This window comes from Antechinus flavipes, chromosome 1 (genome assembly GCF_016432865.1).
Source record: "Antechinus flavipes isolate AdamAnt ecotype Samford, QLD, Australia chromosome 1, AdamAnt_v2, whole genome shotgun sequence".
NCBI lineage: Eukaryota > Metazoa > Chordata > Mammalia > Dasyuromorphia > Dasyuridae > Antechinus > Antechinus flavipes.
Genome location: NC_067398.1, coordinates 27,935,119 through 27,960,051, shown reverse-complemented (window position 1 = coordinate 27,960,051; position 24,933 = coordinate 27,935,119). Strand labels below are relative to the sequence as shown.

The window sequence follows — 24,933 nt, the reverse complement described above, 5'->3', positions numbered from 1 at the left end:
ACCCACAAACAAAATGGAAGGACCAAGCCACTTTCTTGTAAATTAGAAAACTGTGTTATCCATAAAAAACTATAAATGCTCTTTGTTTCATTGAAATAATAGGTATTTCATTCTTGACATATATCAGCAGGAATTCAAATATATTATTCATGAAAATTAGGGTTGTTCTTTCAAATTCTATTCAGCACTGCTGGTTATAATGAGTTTGTATTTGTCAAATGGGTTTATACTTAGATGAAAAGTTAATGATAAACAAGCTTTCTGAACTACTCAATGCACCATCCATGTTCTGGGTTACATGACATTCGTCTTTAGCAAACAATGGCCCCTGAGGGAATCTATGTGGACATGAAAATGAGGACGTTATTCTACCATTAACATGAACTGCCAAGTTGACAGAGAAAGCATGGGGGAACACTGATTTTTTGTTGTTTCCCCTGACCTTATTATTAATTCTAGTTTTTTTGGTATGTAACCACTGAACAAGAAGTTTATTAAAGTCTTTAAAGTCAAATGCTTCATCACTGAATAAGACAATACACAAAATCCTTCAAATGTTTATTAAACTGTCATTTTATAAAAATACTAGATATTTATTAAATGCTTGACTGATTGAGTGAATGATACATGTTCCTTTTATCATCATCCCATCCAAATGAGATTTTGTTTTCCAGATTAGTAAACAAGGCTTGAAAAAAATTAATATTTGTATATGATTATAATCCCTTCAAGGTAGACTACCTACTGAGTCATCGACTTCTAATCTTTATTGTTGTGGAGGCAAAAATAGGGGGGTCCTGTATCCTTTTATGTTTTTACAGGAGTAACTCTATTTTAGAATCTGATTCCATTTCAGTTAAAGGGAAGAAACACAATTTCCTTTTTCTCAGTTCTTTTATTTTCTTTTTTTCCCCCTGAGGCAATTGGAGTTAAATGATGTGTCCAGGAGCACACAGTTAGAAAATGTTAAGTGTCTGAGACCAAATTTGAATTCAGATCCCCCAGACTTCAGGGCTGGTGATCTATCTACTGCACCTCCTAGCTGTCCCTTTTCAGTTCTTTTTAAACTATCCATCTCTGTGCTTTCTTCTAGACTTATTAAAACAATAATCAAAAAAGGACAGTTATTTCTGTAACTATAGGTTAGACCATCAGAAAATTTGAAGGGAATAGAAATCTATTTTGTTCCTGAAGGATAAGTATAAGATTCGTTCTAGTACTGGGGCACGGATGTACCATAATAAGTAAATGATTGTTGAATTAAATAGAAACAAACACTCAATCTACATTCTCACATAAAAATCACAACGGTGTTTAAGAAATGCATCCATCTGAGATTCTGACCAGCATTATTTGGTAGTCAAGTGAGGCACCTGTTCCCTCAAGCAGTATTTTTATCCTTCCTCACTATTTAAAGAACTTGATCATTTTGATGTGTGTGTGTCTCCTTCACCAGTGCAGATCACAAGTTTCCCATACCCTCTGATCCTATAAGATTTTGCTCAAGAACTGCCATAAATCACTAGAGGTCTTCCTCAGGGCAATTGTATCAAACTCAAATAGTAATTTATTTCAGTAGACTTTATATGTACTTAGAAAAAACACAAATTAACACATACTGAATCATATTTTTAAAATTTATTTTTAAATATTTCCCAATTATAGTTTTTACTTTTTTATTTCAAACTTAAATACAAAATAGAAAAAGAAAAAAATATTGCAATGTGCACAAAAGAACATAAGTGAGGATTCAAAATATAAAACAATTTTCCATTTCAAGAATGTTTATATGATAAATACTACACATAGTATTCAGAGCTGTCCATCTTCTCTTTGCTTCCTTGTAAGAATTTTTTGTTTACTGCTGGGCACTTTTACATTTTTACTTTATTTTTCCTATTTTATTTTCTTTACATTATGACTATAATTAAACATGGATATATACTCATAGCATTTGTGTATGTACTTAACAGGCACGTGCATATCTACACACATGTGCATATATAAACATAGAGACATATGTGCATGTATGTGTGCATGTAAATATACACAAGTATCGATGCTTATAAACATATATTCATATATGCATTCATATATATCTATATGAGACTGTACTATGTTGTTTGTCCTGTTTGTCTTAAGTTGGATAACAACTTACTTCATAAGTCCAATCTTTCCATGTCTTTCTAAGTCTACCAAGGCATCATTTCCTATATCACAGCAACATTCCATGTTTTTCTAAGTCTACCAAGGCATCGTTTCCTACAACTCTAGTTATCTTAAATAGTCTAAAACAATATTGATCAATATGGCCGACATATTATATAGTTTCCCCATTGTATTTTAATTCAGCTCAAGTCACATGACCACTTATAGATAGTAGCCAATGAGCTTGCAAGAGTGATGGTTGGTAGACAGATACACGTGTATTTATATGTATTTATGTAATATATTGTATGTATTATATATTTTATGTACACATGTGTATGTATATGTATATGTAGGAGCCAGTTATAGAGTACTAAATGTGGGCCTTGAGGTCAAGAAGACTACTCTTGAATTCAAATTTGGCTTCAGACATTTACTAACTGTGTGACTCTGAGCAAGTCACTTAAGCCTATTTGTTTTGGTTCCTTATCTATAAAAATGAGGTGGAGAAGAAAGTGGCCAATCATATCAGTATATTTGCCAAGAAAACCCCAAATAGGGTCACAAAGAGTTGGATATGACTGAACAACAACAAAATGTGTGGATACCTCTTCATACTCTCTTCTTTTTTCATGAACATTACGGTTCACTAAATCTACAGATTTCCTAGTGTTTCAATGAATCGGATTCTTTGTGTCTCTGAATGTCTGTCTCTTTTTTTTCTGTTTCTTGGCTCTGTCTCTCTCTTTGTGTCTGTCTCTCTGTCTTTCTCTATATGTGTGTGTGCCTTTGTGCCTGTGTCTATCTCCCTGTTTGTCTGTTTCTTTGTCTCTGTCTTTCTCTGTGTGTCTTTGTCTCTCTGTCTTTCTCTTTCTGACTTTCTGTCTCTGTCTCTCTCTGTATGTATGTGCCTGTCTCTCTCATATATATTACATATACTATGTAATGTATGGCTACATATATTTTATATGCATGTATGTGTGTGTGTGTGTGTGTGTGTGTGTGTGTGTAACCTTTTGTGGATTTTAGTATTTCACATATAGACTCAACTATTACATTGTCTCCCTTTCTTGCTTCATGAACAACCTACTTTCTTTTGTAACTAGATATTTCCTGGATAGCATCTTTCATGCTGTTTCATATATATATATACACACACACACACAAAAGATAAATGAATGGGGAAAGAAATAACTATAATAATATTTTTTAAAATTATAAGCAGGAAGAATAATTAATCCATATTCATATGCCTCTTTTCTAAAAATAATCTTAACAAGAATGATTAATATGCATATCCTAGGTATCCTTGATAAAAATTATCTGAAGAGAACAGACTGATTTTTGTAGATAATTTTTTTCCTCCTATGATCGGTAAAATTTACATAGAAATATAAACTCCCTGAGAGCAGTAGCTGCCTCATTTTTCTCTCTGGAGTATCCAAACATATCATAGAACCTTAAACATAAGAGGTGCTTAATGCATATATATTTACTAAAAGGATATTTACAACCAACATTGTGAAACATAGATATAAGGATCACAATGATTTTTTCCCACTGTTGAACTTCTTGAAAGATTTTTTTTTAATACTGACTCAAATAATTCTTTAACTATTCAGTCTTATGCCTTGCTGTACACTGAAATACCTTAAACTTTAAAAATGCTTATCTAATTAACATATCCCATAAATGACTTGTCTTTAGTCTTTCTCTTCCTGGGCATAAATATGTCAATGGCTCAATAATTCTCATTCCTTTAAGATCTGGGTCCAACTGTACCTTCTGGGTCCCATCTCGATACCTAACCTATGAATTGACTTCTGATATTTGCCATTTAAATATAAAAACATCTGATCCATCTTTCCCAACATGGCTCCCATTACTGGTATTGTGCATGAGAGAAGATTCCTAAGAACTTAAAAATCTTCTCCCAAGACCTTAAACACAGTCCAAATTTCTGCAATACAAACTTAATGTTAACTCCTTTGTATAATCACCCAACATCCTATATATTCCTCATTTCCCCTCCTTACTCAGTCACTTTTACTAATTCTGCATACACAGGCATAGGACTCCTAAGGGCTCTCAACACATTATTCACTGATACCCACTTCCACCTTTTTCTTTTTGTCTAACATTCCTACATTTTAACAATTTTTTGTGCCTTTATGAAGACTTTTATTTTATTTTTTTTATTCTTTTTTCATTATAGCTTTTTATTTACAAGATATATGCATGGGCAATTTTTCAGCATTAAAATGGCAAAATTTTTTGTTCCAACTTTTCCCCTCCTTCCCGTCACCCCTTCCCCCAGATGGCAGGTTGCATTTTAACTATTTACTAAAGTGAAATTTCTTTTGTTCTATCCATTGACTTCATATTCCAAGGTATGGCTTCCATCATGATACATTACATCAGCAAGATTCACCTGAATTAAGGGTACTCTCACTTCTTCCTAAACAAGTCAAAGAAATTCTTGACAGATGTGTGCAGTCAGGTGACTAAAATAAATATACCATGATCCCCGCCCCCCATTCCTTGCAGATATCCCCAGGATCTAACACTGTAGCATTTGCCAATATTGCCCACACTGGATTCTTTAAATTCCTGCAACAAGGTTGATTTCAAAAAAACCTGGAAAGACTTACATGAATTGATGCTAAGCGAAGTGAGCAAAATCAAGAGAATGTTGTATGTGGAAACAAGATTATGTGATGAACAACAGTGACGGACTTGACTTTTTTTCAAAAATGAAATGATTCAAGGAAATTTCCAGGACTTGTGATGGAAAGTGCCATCTGCATCCAGAGAGAGAGAACTATGGAGACTGAATGTGGATCAAAGCATAATATTTTCACTTTTTTGTTATTTGTTTGCTTATTTTATTTGAATATAAAAATGCAAATTAAGACCACTCTGGCAGGCCATTTCACACCACTTCAGATTGGGAAAGATGACAGGAAAAGATAATGGAGAATGTTGGAGATGGTGTGGAAAAACTGGGATATTAATGCATTGTTGCTGGAGTTGTTAAATAATCCCTCCTTATGAAAAAAAAATGAAACTATGCTAAAATGGCTACAAAACTGTGCATATCTTGATCCAGCAGTGTGTCTAAGTGAATCTATGTATCATCATTAAAAGGAACAGGACTCACATGAGCAAAACCTGTTTCTTACAGCTCTTTTTATAGTGACAGAAAATTAGAAATTAAGTGGATGCCTTTCAATTGGGGAATGGCTGAATAACATGGAATATGGACATAGTGAAATGTTATTGTTCTATAAGATGATCAGGATGATTTCAGAAAATCCTGGAAAGACTTATATAAACTGATGCTGAGTAAAGTGAGCAGAAGCAAGATAATATTTTACAAAGTAAAAGAATGGTTATCTGATAATCAACTATGATAAATTTATCTCTTCTCAGCAATGTGATGATCCAAGACAATTCCAGAAAGAGAACTATGGAGACTAAATTGGATTGAAACACAATATTTTCATCTTTTTTGCGTGCTTATCTTTTTACTTTCTTATTGTTTTTTTTTTCATTTTGGTCTATTTTTTTGCATAACATGACAAATATGGAAATATGTTTAAAAGGACTGTGAATCTATAATTTATATCAGATCACTTGCTGTCTTGGGCAAGGAGGTGAAGAAAAGATGAGAAAAATTTGAGCACAAAAATCTGATGAAAATGAATGTTGGAATCTATCTTTACATGGATTTGGAAAAATAAAATACGATTGAGAAACACACACACACACACACACACACACACACACACACACACACACACACACCAAAACATATTAGACTATATTCTTATTTGATAAGGACCAACACGTTTGGGAAAAGTCTATTGGGGGACTTATTTTGGTGATAAATTGTTCAGTTATAAATATTCTCAGCATGTATTATATTGTAGAGAAATTGCATTCTGCATTGGTGTGTGAATCCTTATACCAACGATTTATAGATTCTTGAAAAAAGTATTAAGACATCCTCACAGGTGAGAACTGATGATATTTATGGGAATAGGGTTAGTGGTTTTTATTTTTGTTTTTGTTTTGTTTTGTTTTTTCACTAGTGGGAAAGGATTTGAAATGATACATCTATAATATCTGGTTCAAGAGCATAAATATGCAAGATTATAGGTGTGAGACTTTGGCTATAGAACAGATAAACTACATTGGGTTTTCTATATAGAATCAACCTATTATGGCCCTATTAACATTATGCTGTGGGACTTAATACTTTATTTGTAAATGGCACAAGAGACATTCTGGGGCCAGTTGTTTCTCATGAATGTCCACTGAAGAACATTTCGAAGTGAAGTGTATTCAGGACAGGAAAGGAAGGGAAAATATGTAACAGACTAAAAGAGTGATCACATCTTCCAAATATTCTGTTGCAACATATGATAGTCACGCCCTCAAGTGTGAATGTTCTATGTTGCATTAAAGTTGAAAAATATTGTTTCATCCAAATGAATTAATTATTGTTTTCCCATTTTAACTTCATGAAATACTAGTAAAATATCAAAATTTGTTGCACAAGATAACTGAAATAATATGAGAGATATTTTTTATATAAAAGGTGCAATATGTTTTAAGAAGGCAGCATGTAGAACTTGGAATTAGGAATGGATGGTTTCAAATTGAGGTTCAGATTAACTATGTTAACCTTGCCAATTCATTTATCCTCTGTATGCCTTTGACATCTCTATGAGGACTTAATTATTAAGTCATAGATATTGGTAGAAGAAATGGCTGGCAGAAACAACTGAGCCTTCTGGTATTATTTCTATTTTTTTTCTCAATAACAAGAAGGAATGTTTTATGACAATAAACTATAATCCAAATTACTAAATTAAACTTAATGATAAATATGTAAATATTATGTCATACACATGCAATATTGAAACATTATAGAAAGTAAAGACATTCAGTCTTATTATTCTTGCTATTTATTTTACACTTACTATCAATCTACCCAATGAATTTCAGACATAGAGTAGGGCCAAATGCCAACCAGTTTCTGTGCTTTGATTTTATTTTTGTCAAAGTGGTTTCTTGCTGGTAGCAAATGGAAAGGCAATTAAAATGAATTCACGAGATATTTTCCAACTAATAAACACATTATCCAAGAGTACTTTGCCATTTCAAGAGATTTTTCATTACAAAACCTCAGTTGGCTTATTTTAAAATTTAAAATGTTTTCATTTTCAACCAACATTTATGAAGTATTTACTAAGGGTACAAGTCACTGTCCTTGTTTCTGAGATTACAAGAATGGAATCTGATCCAATTGGTGTGGATGTTCTTCTAATAATGGAAAACAAAATTCATCACTGCTTACTTATCATTTGGGATTCTTGTCCATGTTATCCTGTATGATTATCACAAAAATGCCCTGAGTCTTTCTCACTTTCCCTTTCTGTCTTTTACAAGCATATATTACTGGTATATAAGGTTTACTTATACTTATATCCATTGCTTGGTCATCCATTGCTTCTCTCATATAACCAGTTCATCTTATTTTTCAACCATAAATTGCTTTGATGACTTGTATGTTGCCAGCTTATTTGATTAGTTGGCACCAATTACTCCAACTTTTCTTCAAAAACAATTATTTCATATATTTTTCTCCCTGCTCAAAGCCCACCATGCACCTGTCCATTGTCTTCTGTGTGATATTCATTTTTAATTCTTTGGAGATGATCATATTTCATTATGTATTCATACATGAATATGTAATAATCCTTATAGAATTTTAGTATTATAAATAGGAACACTTCAGAGATCTCTGAAGTAAAGAAAGAAGCCTTTCGGTTCCCAAAGTCAATATTTGGGCTGTATATAATTCTGGACCCAATTCACTGTCCATTTGTCCTATTTACTACAATTTAGTTTTTAAATTAATGGTGCCTCATTTATTTCCTGATTTGTGATACTGAGTCAAATAGTTAAAAATTACATTGATTATTCCAAGGAGGCTGTCATTAACTCCATGTCCACCAAATGTTCTGAATAATTTATTCATTCATGGTACTCCATCACCTGTTTCTGTTCTGTATTTTTGTGACAGGGGAAGGATTGGGGTTTACATTTGATACCATTTTATTTTTTCCAAGTTTATATATAGTTTTCAACATTCATTTCTGTATGATTTTGAGTTCTAAATTTTTCTCCCTCTATCCCTTCCTTTCCTTCTTTCCAAGATAGCAAGAAATTTTATATAGATTGTATATGTATGATCATGTTAAACATATTTGCACATTAGTCATGTTGTGAAAGAAAAATTAGAATAAAAGAAAAAAGAAACAAAAAAGCAAAAAAAAAGTGAAAATAATATTTTTCAGGCTTCATGCAGATATCAAAGTTTTTTCTCAGGATATGGATCACACTTTCCATCTTGAGTCTTTTGAAATTGTCCTCCATCTCTGTATTGCTGAGAACAGCAAAGTCTATCATAGTTGATTACTGTACAATGTTGCTATTACTGTGCATGATGTTCTCAAGGTTTTGTTTGCTTTCACTCAGCACCAATTCATATAAGTCTTTCCAAGTTTGTCCTCTGTTCACCATTCCTTATAGAACAATGGTATCTTTATATTCTACAGTTTGTTCAGCAATTCCCCAATTGATGAGCATCCCCTCAGGTTCTAATTCTTTGACACCAGAAAAGGGATAACTATAAATATTTTTGTAAATGTGGATCCTTTTCAATATTTTATGATCTCTTAGGATTCAGACCTAGTAGTCATACTACTGAATCAGTATAGGGAGAATTTTATAGCCCTTTAGGCATAGTTTCAAATTGTTCTACAAAATGGATGGATCAGTTCACAAATCCACCAAAAATGAATATACCAATTTTCCCATATCTTCTCCAACATTTATCATTTTCCTTTTTTTTTTTTTTGTCATATTAGCCACTCTGATAGGTGTGGCATGGTATCTCAGAATTGTTTTAATTTTCATTTCTCTTATCAGCAGTAATTTACAGCACTTTTCATATGAATATAATAACTTTAATTTCCTTATATGAAAACTTCTTGTTCATATTCTTTGACCATTTATCAACTGGAGAATGTATTATAATCTTGTAAATTTGACTCAGTTCTCTATATGTTTGAGAAATGAAGACTTTACCAGAAACATTAGTTGCAAAAATAGTTTCTTAGGTTTGTTTTCCTTCTAATCTTGGTTGCATTGGGTTTATTTGTGCAAAATCTTTTAAATGCAATATAATCAAAATTATCCATTTTTCATTTAATTATGCTCTCTGTCTTTTTTTGTTATAAATTCTTCTTTTTTCCATAAATCCTAGAGACTTTTTTTTACTCTTCTAATTTGCTTATAGTATCACCCTTTATGTCTAACTCATATCCATTTTGACTTTATCCTGCCATAGAGTGTGAGATATTGGTTTATTCCTAATTTCTAATACTATTTTTTTCTGACAGTTTGTGTCAAATAGTGAGTTCTTATCCCAGAAACTGAAGTCTTTGGGTTTCTCAAACAGTAGATTACTATAGTAATTTACAACTGTTTTTTATGTACTTAACCTATTCCTCTATATTTCTTAGCAAGTACTACATAGTTTTAATGATTGATGTTTTATAATAAAGCCACAGATTTGGTATGGCTGGGTTCCATCATTTTGCATTTTTCACTAATTATCTTAATATTCTTGACATTTTGTTCTTCCACATGAATTTTATTATTTTTTTTTAGCTCTGAAATAATTTTGGTAGTTTAATTGTCATGGTACTGAATAAGTAAATTAATTTAGGGAAAATTGTCATGTTTATTTTATACTATCTCAACCTATCCATGAGCAATTGATATTTTCCAACTGCTTAGATCTACTATTATTTGATGAAAAGTGTTTTATAATTAGGTTCATATGGTTCCCGCATTTGTTTTGGCAGGTAGACTTCCAAATATTGTACATTGTCTACAATTATTTTAAATGGAATGTCTCCTTCTGTCTCTTGCTGCTAGGTTTTGTTTATAATGTATAAAAATGCTGGTGATTTATATAGGTTTATTTTGTGTCCTGCAACTTTGCAAAAGTTATTGTTTCAAGTAGGTTTTTAGTTGATTTTCTAGGATTCTCTAAGTAAACCATTACATTATCTGCAAAGAGTGATAGCTTAGTTTCTCCACTGACTATTCTAATTCCTTCATTTCTTTCTTCTCTTATTGTTAAAGCTGACATTTCTAGTATTGTTGAATAATAGTGTTTACAATGAATATCTTTGCTCCAGCCCGATCTTTTTGGGAAAGCTTCTAGATTATCCCCATTCCATACAATGCTTGCTGCTGGTTTTAGAAAGATACTATTCACTTATGTTAAGGAAAAACCCACTTATTCCTATGCTCTCTAGTGTTTTCAATAGAAATGTATATTGTATTTTGTCAAAAGCTTTTTTCTACATCTATTGAGATCATCATATGAGTTCTATTAGTTTTGTTACTGAAATAGTCAATATGTGTTGGGGGAAAGGGGTCTACTCTTGGATTTTCATGAGAGAGTCCCTGGTGCTTGTGACTTGCCCATTATCTGTTGTTGGGGGCTGGCAAGTTGCTCTCTGCACTAGGGCTCCCAACTGTCCCGCTTCGCCACTAGTTTGCTGAGCCAGGATTGAAGGGCCTCAGTTACTGATCTGTATTGTATCTAAGAGGCCCCTGTTTGCTGGCCTGGACACTGTCTGCATTGGGCGTGCTTCCCCTTTTATCCAAGTAAGTCAGAACTTTCCTGAAGTCCTTCTAAGTTATGTTAAACTGGATAATTATTTCATTCCATCATTTTATAAATTGTTGTTCCAGAATATGTTAATATATTTAGAGGTTTGGGGATATTGTTTCTTATGAAAAGCTCAGATGACTTGCCAACTTCTTTCTGTCATCTTGACTTCACCTTTAATAGTATTTCCCTGATCAATAATTCAATTCAATAATTTATTAAGTACTGATTATGTGCCAGACTGATACAAAGAAAAAAAATCAAATATAGTCTCTGCCCCCAACATGTTTAGGACCAATGGGGAAAGACAACACATAAAAGAAATCTAAAAAGCAGTTGGGAAAAGAGGAAGAAGACCAAGAGGTATTTTAAATCCTAAACAGAGTCAATAAGGATTCCTGGAATACAAATCATACAGATCTGCTAATGGAAAGGGACGATTACCTGGAAGGTTAGGTCCTTTCTCTGTGAGAAGTTAGTTACTCAACTTCCCAGCCTCTAATCAGAGGGGAAATGAGACTGAATCTAAATTGAATCAATCAGCAATGATGGTGATTTCAGATGATCTGCTTATCTTGTGAGAAGTTCAAATCAGACCTTCAGATAAGAGTTAGCATAATGTGACAATATTCTTCATCATGGAACATTGTTTACAAAAATGAGGTCTTTACTAATACTCTCACTGACCATATCCTTCTTGTGCTGATGTGAGTATAGTTAGATAACTATCAGAACAATATTACATTGGTAATTATTAATGATTTCCTGATTACTTTTGGAAGGGAGGGAGAATTGGTAAGGTCAGATTTTTTTCCCATGCTTTGTTGTTATTATTTTTTCCCCCTTTGCTTCAGGTACAGTGTGAATCAATACCTCAACCTCTTCACAATTGTGTTACTTCCTGTCCAGAACTCTTCTGTACATTCATGCAGTATAATTCAGCTGCTCTCCCCATTGAGTTCCATTCTTACCTCATCAAAAAGCACAGGAAAGACTTTGGCATGAGTGGCAATTCTAATTTCATCAAAAGTAAGACAAATATGTTATATAAATCTTTACAGATCTTTTTTTTTTCATTTTTTTGTATCTTTTGTCCTTCAGTTGTCATCCTTATATAATCTCAGACTGAGTTCTTTGTATTGTTACTTTCTTTAAATTTACCCTCTTTTGGAGCAATAATGCTTTATGTTATGAGGCAATGTTCCTTACAACCTTCCATTATGCTTCTTCATAAGATTTTACAAATGAACAAATGAACTCTATTTTATATCACATATCATTTACTATAGCTAAAGTTCTTTGGAATTATGCATTCTGCATCTATAGCCTTTTCTTCATTCATCTCATTTTTACTATCATATAAGTTAATATTAAGCTTTCAATCAAAAGTCATATTTTTCTTATTTTTTATTCTTTTTTCTACCTTTGTAGTAATTTTGATCCTTTTCCTAAAAAAAAATTCAAGAATGACTCTCTTTTGACAATACACCATTTCTTGTCTGTTAAAAAATAATCAAATTCATTTTGGGTTAGATTATTAGTTGTTTGTCACACCTAGATTTTACCAAGTCTTTTCTCATAGAGAGTACTAATGATGTTTTGATGTGGTCTTGCCTGTCTTGTTCCTATTTTTTATTATAACTTTCTTTCTCACCAGCCTCATCTATTTCAACTTTTTTTAATTAAAACCACACATTATCAAAGTAGATGATAATTTAAGTTAGAGTTCATCATTGAATACTTTGTAAAATATTTTACTTCATCATCTGCTATATCAGATTATGATGAATAAACTTCAGTAATTTTCATAGTGGCTTTTTGTAAATTCTTATCATGAGCACTGAAACCTAAGATGACCAGGTATCTATAAAATATTCTTTCTTTTTGCTTGGCTCATGTTTTTAAAACATCTTTGATTTTCTTTTTCTCTCCAATGAGAACATGTGAGTCATTCTTCAATTAGCTGTTACCTCATTCCTTCTTCTGATTTCAGTTACAATGAGAATATTAAGATAAATATGAAATAAGTCCTTCGGGATTAAACCCAATTGATCACTGGCTCACATTTAGAATGTCAACAGCTAAGTTTAATTTTATAAGTAATGTAAAGCCTGTATTGGGTTTTTTACTTATTTTATGTTCTTTTTTTTTTTTTTTTTTGGCACTGATAATACAGGAGGGGAAAGAGCCACACAAGACTGATATTTTCCTTTGTTTCATGGTTTCCATCGACAAGGAATTCGATATCAAAAGGTTAAATTATGGACAATGAACTTTTCTGTACTTACACAGACTAGTCCTCAGAAAGCAGACTCAAGTCTGTGTTAAAGGAATTGGATACCATTCCGGTATGTGAGAAGATATGGGAAGTATTGTTCCACCAGGATCCCTGGTTTTAAGAAAGTAGGGACATGCCCATTACACAAAGAATTAGGCATCTGAAAGAGATTATAGAGGAAGATGTTGGAGATCCAAATAAAAAAAAGTTACATCCCTACACCCATAAATTTATGACTAGTTATGAAGCAAATTGTTTGCCACATGATTTTGCTCAGTAAAGAAAAGGAGTGCTTCTATTCTGGCAATCTCTGCTCTTCTTCAGGACCACCAAAGAACCCAATAATTAAATAATCAGCATCATTCTCTCCATCCTCAGAAAAAAATTATTCTTCTCTTCTGATAAATAGTCATGCTCTGATTCATTGCTACTGTATGTGATGGTACATATGAAGAATTCCCCTCCCCCCCCCCCCCACACCTTTTACCTTTTGCTCTGGGAATAATAATCAAATCAACATTACCATTACTTGTTAATCAACTGCCCTTTGGCTTCACTCAAGAATCCATGACTTCAGAAACCAAAATATTTTATGTAGATATTACCCTCTATATTTGGTGTCTCTCTCAGAATGTAGAATCCCTAAAACAGGTACTCTTTTTTTTTTTTTTGTCTCCAGTGTTTAACAGTACTTGGCATATAATAAGTGTTTCCTAAATCTTTATTCATTCATTAATTCTAGTCCCTCTGAGGCACGCATGCATTTCCCCATATGAAAGAGGACGTGCACCCTGTTTCTGGGGGAGTTGTGATGATGTCTAAAGGAAGCACCTTGCAGCATGTGTAGACATTCTATAATGGATTCTGATTAGTTAGTCATGTGGTGAAAGGGAAGCTCTTCGATTGGGGAAAACAATACAGTGGGGGATCAGCAAATAATTCCAGTCCGTAAGATTTTGGACTAAGTGCATCAATGTACTTGGCTATTGTGGTTCCCCACAGAGGAGAGACTGGGAAGCCTGATTCCAGTAGTTATGATGATGGCGAATGAACTTGCCTTAAAGCAACTTTAGATGATGTGAAGACACTGTGTCACAATTTCCAGGCTACTAACCATATTGCAAATGGCAACCTCTTTGGTTGACTGTAGCCACAGAACTGGAGTTGAAAATAAATTTCAAAATGGCTCAATCATTTTCTGTTTCCCTATTTCTTAGGTCTCTACTCTTGCCTTGATGGCTCCAGTGAGAGATGATGAAAGGGTAGAAACCTTGTGCCCTCTCCCTGTCTGAGGCTGACATGTGACCCTGAACAGCTGGGTCCCTGTTCTTTGCCTCATCATTAATCCTTTGTTTTAGATAAATATTAAACTCGAGATTATGATCTTGTGGTTTTTAAAGGTTAGGAGAGTGAGTACTTCAAGCATTTGGGGATCTACATGTGCAGGATTCAATTCCATGCCAGGTTTTGCTGTCAGCCCAAAATCAATGCCTTCAGGAACAGGGACCTTAGGGATTCACTCAGCAGGTAGCTGAGATTAAGCTGGTTGTGTTGAATTTGGACATAAAATTGGTGTAATTAGTGATATGTGAAAACTATGCTTAATATGAGCCTCTCTTCCCCAGAGACCAAGTTAGTACAGGGGAGAATGCGCCCTAAAAGTATCAGGGAAGTGGGAAATATTGGCACATCTGTTCTTTCTTAGACTTATATTGTTTTAAAAGCTAATTCATAAAATTTAGTGAGTGGAATACTCTTCACTGATGGCAAACAATGGAGTTTGACACCTGGAATGGGGGCTTGACCCAATAGGATTAAAGAAAGGAGAACCCTGTCCCTCCAGATACCTTTAGAATCTTAAAGTGGGCATGATATGGGAATGAGACAAGAGCATATTGAATACCCATTCATTGATTCATTCCTTGGAACCAAATAGGGAATTGTTCATTTTATTAAGAGGCATCATAAGCAAAGCTGGGGATTCAACGACAAAAAGGAAATCCTCTTGGACATCCAAAAAGTTCTCTTCTCCTAGATGGATACATGAGACAAGGAAAAAAATACAAATAATATAAATTAATTTCATGAGAGACAAAGTACTAATACTGGTGGAGATCAAAAAAGGCCACATATTGGGGTATCTGAGCTGTGTAAAGAATGCTAGTGATTCTAGACGATGGACTTTCTTTTTTTTTTCCTTCCCCTTTCCCTTCTCCTCCCCCTCATTTCTTCTTCTTTCCCTTCTCCTCCTCCTTTTCCCCTCCTTTTTTTCTTCCTCCTCCTCCCATTTTTCCCTCTTCCTCCTTCCCCTTTCTTTTCCTCCTTTCTCCCTTTCCCTCATCCTCTATCCCTTTTTGCCCCCTCCTCTCTCTTTTTTCTCCCCTCCTCTCCTCCTCCCACTTTTCCCTCCTCTTCCCCTTTCTCCTCCCCCCTCTCTTCCTCCTTCTGCCCCAGGGGACCAGCTCTAGCCCAGTGGCCCTCCGCCTACTTTCCTGTCTAAGATGGCGTCCCCCATGGCAGCTCAGACCGGGAAACTTCTGCGGGCTGCGTGGGTACTCCGACCGTGCCTCCCCTTGGGCCAGTCCCAGGTGAGTGGGGATCAGGCCGGGCCGAGCAGGGCCGGGCCGGGCCGAGCAGCGCGGCCCGCCGATCCTCCTGCCCCCGCCTCCCTGTGCGCTATCCCTTTCAGCTTTCCCCATTGCACCCCGCCTTTCTTTCCCTCTGCTGGCAGCCGCGGGGTGCCCCAGACCCCCAGAGCTCACGCCTGGGTACTCAGCATCCCTTCAGTACCCTGCCACGTCCTCACTCCCGGGCGCTCCAGTCCAGATTCTCACTTGAACTAGCCCGGAAGGAACGGGCTGCCACAGAGACTGGCGGGCACCCGCCTGAGCCCAGCTTCCCACTTAGCAGACACACGTGTTCATAAAACTGATCGCGGAGGCACCGGGGCAGAGTTAGCGGAGGAGAAAGGGTAAGTCGCTATCGAGTTCCATTCACTCACTTCCCGTGTAACAAGGGGTCAGTCCGCTGCCCCCACGGGATGTCAGTTTCCTCCCTGGGACTTAGTGAGAGTTGGACTAGACAGGCTTAAAACTAACCAGCAGCCGAGAGATGCTCTGAATGCAAAGGAGAGAGGGTGGATTTCTTGTCCAGACTCCGGGCACTTTAGTCCTGGGCTCCTGCTACTGCACGAAACTTTCTCGATTCGGGGATCCAGAAAAAGCTGAGGAAAGAGAGTATAGGAGGAGAGAGACGCCCCGCGCTACTCCGAGTTCTGACTTATGCGTAGTTTCACTTTTCCACAGGCCACAGAATTGACAGACTTTAGTTGCTCGGAGGTACAAATAGCAAAGCTTGTGATTTCAGAGTTCACTTATTGATTGATGAAGGAGGGAGAAAAAGTAAGATTTTTTCCTCCTTCGTCTTTATTTTAAAGGCAGACGGTCGGTGGGGGAGTGAAACAGATCACAGAAATGTCCTTGTCCATTTTCTCATTGCTAATTAATGAGTGCAGAATTAGTACTCATGCAATTTTAAGCAGGATATGCACATTATGGTTTTTAAGAAAATTAGAAAGTAAGTGCTAATGATTTTTGAGTTGCCCTTAGTTTTTGAGCTAATTATGACACTGCAAACACCTTCTTTTGCTGCTCCTTTTTTGTTTTTTTTTTAATTAATGTAAATTTTGAAAGTGATAATACATATTACGATAATGTATGACAGTAAGGTGGGATGCAAAAAAAAGAATAGAGTTTGTCATCTGATTGAATTTGCTGGTAACTATTGTAATAAAGTATGAAGAATAAATTCAGGTGATCAAATCCTATTCATTATTTAAGCTTTACAAAAATTAACAATTGAATTTCTAATGGTTAAAATAGATTTGAGTGGGTGATATAAAAAAGAAAACTAAGGCAAGTGATATTCTGGAAAGGTGGGGATTTTACTAGGAATGTACAAAGCTGTTGTGTATTTGCTTATGAGATTGTAAGCTCCTTGTGGGCAGAGGAAATGTATTGCTTCCTTTTGTGCTCCCCATATAACCTAGCTGGGGGGTTGAATTTAGGAACTGCTCAATAAAGCTTTGTTCATTTAAATTGAATTGTGGAGAGTTATTTTCAGCTAAAGTTGGGTAAAGTGTAATGTTGGAAACAATGAAAGTGATCCTGGGCTCAAGGTTAAGAGGATTCTATCGTAGATACCCAAGATTGATGTGCCATCTCCATCTCATTACTCTGCTTTGTGTCCATCATGATGATTGATCATTACCCTATAGGCACAGAAAAGTTGGGAAGAAAGATAAGAGGAATTCTGAAAGAGAAACATGTTATACAAATTCACTTAAAAGAGCAATTTCTCTTTGTGGATCAATAAGCATTTATTAAGCATTTTGTCATTCAGTCATTTTTTCAGTTATATCCAACTTCTTGTTATTTTTTTTGTTGTTGTTATTTAGGATTTTCTTGGCCATTTCTTTCTCCAACTCATGTTTATAGATCAGGATAATGAGGCAAACAAGATCAAGTGACTTGCTTAATAAGTCACAGCTTAGAAATATCTTAGAAAGCACATATGTTCCAAATAAAATGTTAAATACTAGAAATACAAAGAAAAGTAAAAGAAAAGGGTCCATGACCGAGGCCTGTGAACCTCCCTCCCCCAATCAATAAATAGATATTATTATGTATCTTCCATGTACAGGCACTATTCTTAGGCCTGGTGATAAAAAATATGAAAAAAGAAAGAGTGGGAAGATATTTCCAGTGATGAAGTAGAGAAACCAGAAAAGTTCCATTTTAGCCAGTTGAAAACTAAGATCTCTGAGCCTGGGCTCTATCATGAAATGGCAGATTAAAGTTTTACCTTTCAGTCATAGAGACGGCAGATGATCATGAGCTACAGGACCAAGGCAGTTGGGAAATTGCAGAATGATCAGGATAATAATAATAATAATAATAATAATAATAATAATAATAATAGTAATAAACATTCTGGGTCATTTAGAGAAGTCCCATAGTAATGCAGCCAGTTGAGAAATGATCTGAATGAAAAACTAGAAAATGAGACTGGGACAAAATATCCAAAGAGGAAGGAGAAGAACTCGGAGACAGCAGAGTGGTAAAAATCCACCAGAATGAGAATCTCAAGCAGAGGGAGAGCAACAATGTCAGAAACTGAAGAGAGGTCAAGGAGGTGAGGATTGAGAAAAGGCCATTCAATTTGTCAATTCAGAAAGCATTGATAACTTTGGAAAGAGTAGTTTCAATTGAATGATAGGGTCAGAAGCCATACTGCAGAGATGGAAGAAGAGAATGAAAGAGAAGAAAATGGAAGGATCAACTGTAGATCATTTCTTAGGAGTTTAGGGACAAAAAGAAGTAAAAGAGAAGAAACAGTTTGTGTGCGTTCAAGCAATTGAATCCCTTTGTCCCTGCTTCAGTGTCTGAGCAGTCCTGAATCTTTCTTGATTTCCTTTTTGTCTTTAGTATTGCTAAAATAACAATCCTCTTCTCCAGATTAAGTTAAACAACTCTCTTCAATAAATAAAGCAACTCTGTTTGCTTCTAAGTGTCTTCTGCAAATTAAGGTACTTTTGTTATCCCCACATCACAATGCAGACATTTGCTCCCCAAAAAGAACAATTAACTCTTAATACAAGAAAGATTATGATAAGCCTATTGCTATGATGTTCTGGACCCATTGTCACCAGCACAAAATACAGCATGTCATCGGTGCCTATTAAATCACACATAAGTAACTCCTTGATGGAAATTTGATTAAGAGGACTATTTTCTGTAGGCAGTATCCCACTATATACTCTGAATTCATTAGCAATACTTTTAAACTCTGGTTGAACATTCATTTTCATTTTTTCTGCCCTATTCCTCATGTAATTCAAGTCAAAAATGACTTATCCAGGACTTCCTAGTGCCAGGGACTGTAATAGGGGCAAAAATACACAAATATAAAGATATAATCCAGTCTTGAATTAATGAAGTTTATATTCTATGTGGGAGATACAACTTATACCAAAATGAATAAATATAAAATATTTAGGAGGAAAGAAAGGCCTAAGAATTGGGATCAAGGACTCATGTTAGAAATCACAGGGCCTGGCAGTAATACACACTTAATATACTTGTTGACTCGTGAACATTTGAGTTGAATTTGGAAAATAGTGAGAAATTCCAAGAGGTCAAGGTGAGGGGAAGACCATGGCTTAATACAGGGAAGAATTATCTTTTTGAAGGCACAGAAGTGGGACATGGCACTAATTTTCTTTTTTGTGAATTGTGAAACCTGTTGGTTTCAATAATGTGATTTCAGTAATATAATATATATATATATGTATATACATACATATGTATATACATATATATATATACTAAATTATATATATGTGTGTGTGTGTGTATATATATATATATATATATATATATATATATATAATTTAACTCCTTTGGGATGTAACCCAGCGAGTCAATGATTTCATCAATGTAGATACTCACTCCACCAGAGCATTTTGTAGCCCCTCCTCTCCTTTTCTTTCTGTTCTCATCTTATCTCTGTCTTCCCAGAAATCTTCCATGCAGGCCCAACTCAATAGAATGAGACCTTCTCTTGATACACACAGTGTCATTTTGTATTCTGTAATGTAGCCAGTTCTTTATTCAGTAAAGATTCATGAAACGACAGTGGGAAAAACAAATATTATAAAAGAAAACAGGTTCAACCTTTGCCCTTTGCTGTTGTAGACTTTAAAAATGCTGACGCTCCCTTAATTTTCTGCCCTCTCTTAGAGGAGGGGGAAGGAGGAAAGGAGGATGGATGCTTGCCTTATAGGAGTGAAGGACCAAAGGTTATGTTCGAGTTCTTATCAGCTAAATGAGGTTACACAAACTGCATTGTAATGTTGCAACCTACTTGCAGGTTTCTTGCCCAGATGAATACATACTTTTTCCCCCTCCTTTTAAATGAAGTGTAACAGCAATTTCAGCTGTTTGAGCTGGAAATTCATCGTCCATGATTTAGGAGGAAAACTGTTGACCTTTTGTGTTTGAGACCTGATGTGATATTTCCCTCACTGGAAGCTCCCAGATGGAGGGTTAGAGAGGGCAAAAAACACCGGTGTCTTCTGTCTTTGTATCTACCTCAGCAACACAAACGCCTGCATTTTGCATGTAGTAAGTGCATGCTGAGTATAATATGACTGTAGAATTAAGAGAAAGGCACATTTTGATTTAATCGAAGACAAATTTCCCAACATTTTCAACTATCCTAGTAGATAGTAAATTGTTAGACACCGGAGGGTTTCAGGTCATGGGGAGATTATCACCAAGAGTATTATAAAATATATTTTTGGTTAGGTAAGAGTGTTGGACTGGATACAATGACTTACTAGTACAAGTCACTTGAATTCCCTAGGCCTTAGTTCCCACATCTGTAAAATGGAGGTTAATTAGATTTTTTCAAGGATCCTTCATGGAATCTTTCATGTTTAACGCAGATCTTGGTATATAATAAATTTTTTATTGACTGATTGACCCTCTGGAATTACTTCCCAGAAGGACATCAAAATCAGTCTCATGTCATTTTATTAACATTTATCTATATAGATATTGATATATAGACTGACTGAATTCTATTGTTTATTTCTGTCTCTAGTAATTATTTCTGTCTCATTTAGCTTTATCTCTTTCTATTTCTATCTCTAATAATAATAACTTTAAAAAATGGGACAGCTAAATGGTGCAGGGGATAGAGTACTGGCCCTGGAGTCAGGAGGATGTGAGTTTAATTCCAGCCTCTGACACAACACTTCCTAGTTATTTGATCCTAAGCAAGTCACTTAACCTCAGTTGTCTTGTGAAAAATTAATAATAATAACTAATATTTATATAAGGCATATTATATCCAGGCATTGTGCTAAGGCTTTACAATTATTATCTCATTTGATCCCCATAACAACCCTGCAAATTACTATTATCCCCATCTGATAGGTGAGGAAATTGAAGCACATGGAGCAGTTTATCTGAAATCTAAAAAAGATCTGAATTCAAATCTGTCCTCTGGTCTTCTGGATTTCAGTTCCACTGTTCTATTTACTGGACGACTCAGTTTTATTGTTTAATCTCTATTTATATTTCAACCACCATCTCTAAATCTCTATCTCTATATTATCTATTTCTATCTTTATCTCTTTCTTTGTCCTGTTTCTCATATATGCATTGTTAATTGCAAATTGTCCATTAGAAAGAGAACTCCATACCATTTTTGTTGTTGTTGTTGTTGTTGTTGTTGTTATTGTTTTGGGGGTTTTTTGGTCTTTATATTCCCAAGGCTTATTAGCACCATGGCTAGCACCTGATATATACTCAACAAATTATTGTTGATGATTGTTTCAATATTCCTTGCTTCTAAATCTTTCATTTTATGATTCCTCAAGTTTTGATCTCTCTTTCAGTTCGTAGGTTTCATAATTCCAAGAGTATCTCTGTAATCTTGATAAATCCTATTTAAATAATGGTTGAAGTTTGTAAATCACTTGTGTTCTCTGCCACTGGGTGGGCTACAGCAAAGAGCACACTGAATTTGCCAGGTTCAAATCCAGTCTCTGACACTTCCTTATTTTTTGATTATGGGTCAATCACTTAATCATGCTGGACTTCAGTTTTCTTATGTCTTCTCATTTCTTAAATGATGGATTTAACTAGATAAAGTTTACATTCTCTTCTAGTTCTAAGTCTGTGATTTGACTTTGTCCTGATTCTGAAAAGTTTCCATTGATGCAATGGAAGAAATACTGACATATTAGAGAGAAAAGTTTATCAGCTATATCAGGTAATTTTTTGAGGTTTACACCTCATTTAGTGGACTATCTTATAAATCATTTTTTGGCTCTTGATGGAGAGCTCTTCTCAAAAGAAATTTCAGAGATAAGTGCATCTAAACCTTAATATGGATATATTTTTATTTAAAGCTTTTTGAACCTAGTTCCAAACTATCTGCCCAGCTTGCTGCAGATAAATTCCTCCATTTCATAAAGTCTGAAATCTAATGAACACAAGTACCATCTTATTGGTTCCCTCAAAAGAAATTTAGACATTCTAGATTCTTCCCCATGCTAATAAAGTACTCCCTCCATCCTTATCTAGTAAAATCTCAAGAAACGAAACAGAAACATACCTTCTTCCCTGAGGCCATTCCTAATTTCCCTCCAGCTGCCAGTGTCTTCCATCCCAGATTATTTGGATTCATTATGTTTGAATTACATATATATTACCTATATTACTTATGTGAGTATGTATCGTTTCATCTTATAGAATGTAATTTTTGTTATTAAAACTTTTTATTTTCAAAACAGATACATAGATAATTTTCAACAAGAAATATAAGTTCTTTGAAGACAGGGACTGTTTTATTTTTATTTTTCTTTGTATACCAGTTTCTGTAATAGAGTCTGAAGCAGAGTAAGTGTTCAGTAAATGTTTTGATTGGTTTATTCATGGGAACCTAGATTGGTGTATATTCCTTTCTATTATCCTTGGCAGTTGATTGTATAATTCATCCCAGCTAAAGTGTCATGTCCCAGTAATGCATCAGGAATACTCTGAAGAATAGTCTACAAAAATTTGGGAAGTTAATTTCACTTCTTAATAAATCTGTTGTTTATTTATTTCAGTTAAGTCCAACTCTTCATGATCCAATTCAATTTTTATTTGGCAGAAGTAGTGGAACAATTTGCCATTTCCTTCTCCAACTCATTTTACAGATGAAGAAACTGAGGCAAGCAGACTTAAGTGACTTGCCTAATGTCACACAGCTATTAAATGTCTGAGATTGGATTTGAATTCAGGTCTTCCAAGCTTCAGATCTAACATTCTATGCTCTGAATCATCTGGCTGCCCAGTAAATCTGTAGAATTATAAACAGAGAGCCTGGAGAGGCCCTAGATGTCATTTAATCCAATTCTCTTGTGTTATAAATGAAGTAACTGAGACCAAGAGAAGATAAATAAGTTATTGATGATCCCCAAGATAATCAGCATCAGAATCAGGATTTTAACCAAGTTTTTAGATTCCAAATCCACTGCTTTTTGGCCCCTTACCCCTACTTCCATACTATGAAGTTTGTCGTTAAGATGAAGAGGCTCTTTCAGCTCAAGCTATATGAACCTACAGATTGAAACAAGGACTCCTCCATTCAACTATTCCATTCTTTGCATATCAGAGCCATCCATCCTCAGCCCTACTTTATTCTCCTGATTTAAAACTAATTTAGGACTGGCAGCCAGCAAAAGCAGATTCTGGCTCCTAATCTGATCTTTACTGACCTAGCGAAGAAGGGACATGGTCTCTTCCATTTTTTTTTCTTTTTTTTCTGTCCTCTCTCCCTTCTTTTTAGAGAAATGACTTATGTTTTCTCCATATTCTTATCTTATTTTCCCCTTCCCTAATACCATCTTCCCTAATACCATCAATGAATCTCAGCCACACTTCATCAGAATCTAGTTTTCTTTGCTTCATTTGATTGGTAAGTGTGGCCAAATGAAAAACTCTGGAAAGCTCCAGGTGAGATACTGGCAAGTTCACTGAATCATCTGGTTTAGATTTAAACAAACCAAAAAAAAAAAAAAACACTCTTAATGTATAGCTACCTAAGTGAATGAACACTGAGTCTAAGAGGAAGCTCTTCAAATCTGATTTTTGTAGAGAGCAAATCATATGGAAAACTGAAGCAACTTTTTAGAAGATGGGTTTAGTTCCCTACCCCTAAGTCCCGTGTAAACTATTAAAAAAAAACAGATATTCTTTTGGCATGGACAATCCTGGTTTTCTGTTCCTATTCATCAAATTCATTTATTTGGAGCAGCTAGATGGTACATTGGGAAGCACTTAGGCCCGGTGTCCAGAAGATCTGCCTTTGAAATATGTTTCTGGTACTTACTAGTTCTGTGATTCCAAGAAAGCCACTAAATCTCTTTTAGTCTCTGTTTTCTCTTCTATAAAATAATAGGAATAAAGGGTATGAAACAGAAATTTTTGAAGCACCTACTATGTATCAAGCACTATGCTAAGCACTTTGCAAATATTTTCTTATTTGATCCTTTCAACTACTCTGTGAAATAGATACTATTATTATCTCTGTTTTTATTGTTGAGGAAACTAACTTAGACCATGATTAAGTGATTTGCCCAAGATTCCATAGTTAGCAAATGTCTGCAGCTGTATTTGAACACAATCTCTCCTGACTCCAAGTGGACTCCACTCCTTACCTTACCTTATCATCATCTAGTTGTTCCTTCCTCCCATACTTGTTAGGAATCAAATGAGGTAGCATGTGTAAGGTGAACATGAAATGTTATATAAATGTTTTATTATGTGATGAATAAAAAACCGGAGAGAGATATTTTCTGGGTAATTGATGATCTATTTATTAATTGGGCTAATTAATAATAAATAAATTGGTGGTCACTGGTTTCAGGAAACCAAAAATAAAATCATGGAAAGAATGAAAGGTTTAATATGCTTTTGAAAAAAGGGATACCCTTGACAAGTGAAAATCAATCCTGAGTGATAGATGAATAAAGAGGTGAACTAGAATTCTTCAACTTCTCCTGCTGAGAATGTGGCTAGGTCATGAGGCTCAGTGGCCTTCAGCAAACTGGCCAGGGGGATCTATCTCCATCCAGACCTTTGTGGTTGGTTTTCTCCTTCTTGAGTTGTGTCACTGTAAATTCTAGGGG

At 34.9% G+C, this 24,933-nt stretch overlaps 1 protein-coding gene across 2 annotated transcripts in view; it reads left to right on the top strand.

Annotated features, from left to right (window-relative positions):
- The first annotated feature begins 15,472 nt into the window (after nucleotides 1-15,472).
- Nucleotides 15,473-24,933, top strand: part of SUCLG2 (succinate-CoA ligase GDP-forming subunit beta) — a 311,455-nt gene continuing 301,994 nt past the window's right edge. Inside the window, exon 1 of one of the 2 annotated variants that reach the window (XM_051980497.1) lies at nucleotides 15,473-15,775. In XM_051980497.1, the coding sequence (XP_051836457.1) occupies nucleotides 15,689-15,775 (87 nt within the window). In that variant the 5' untranslated portion in view covers nucleotides 15,473-15,688. The remainder of the gene's footprint in view (nucleotides 15,776-24,933) is intronic. The other variant, XM_051980490.1, reaches the window with a different exon arrangement.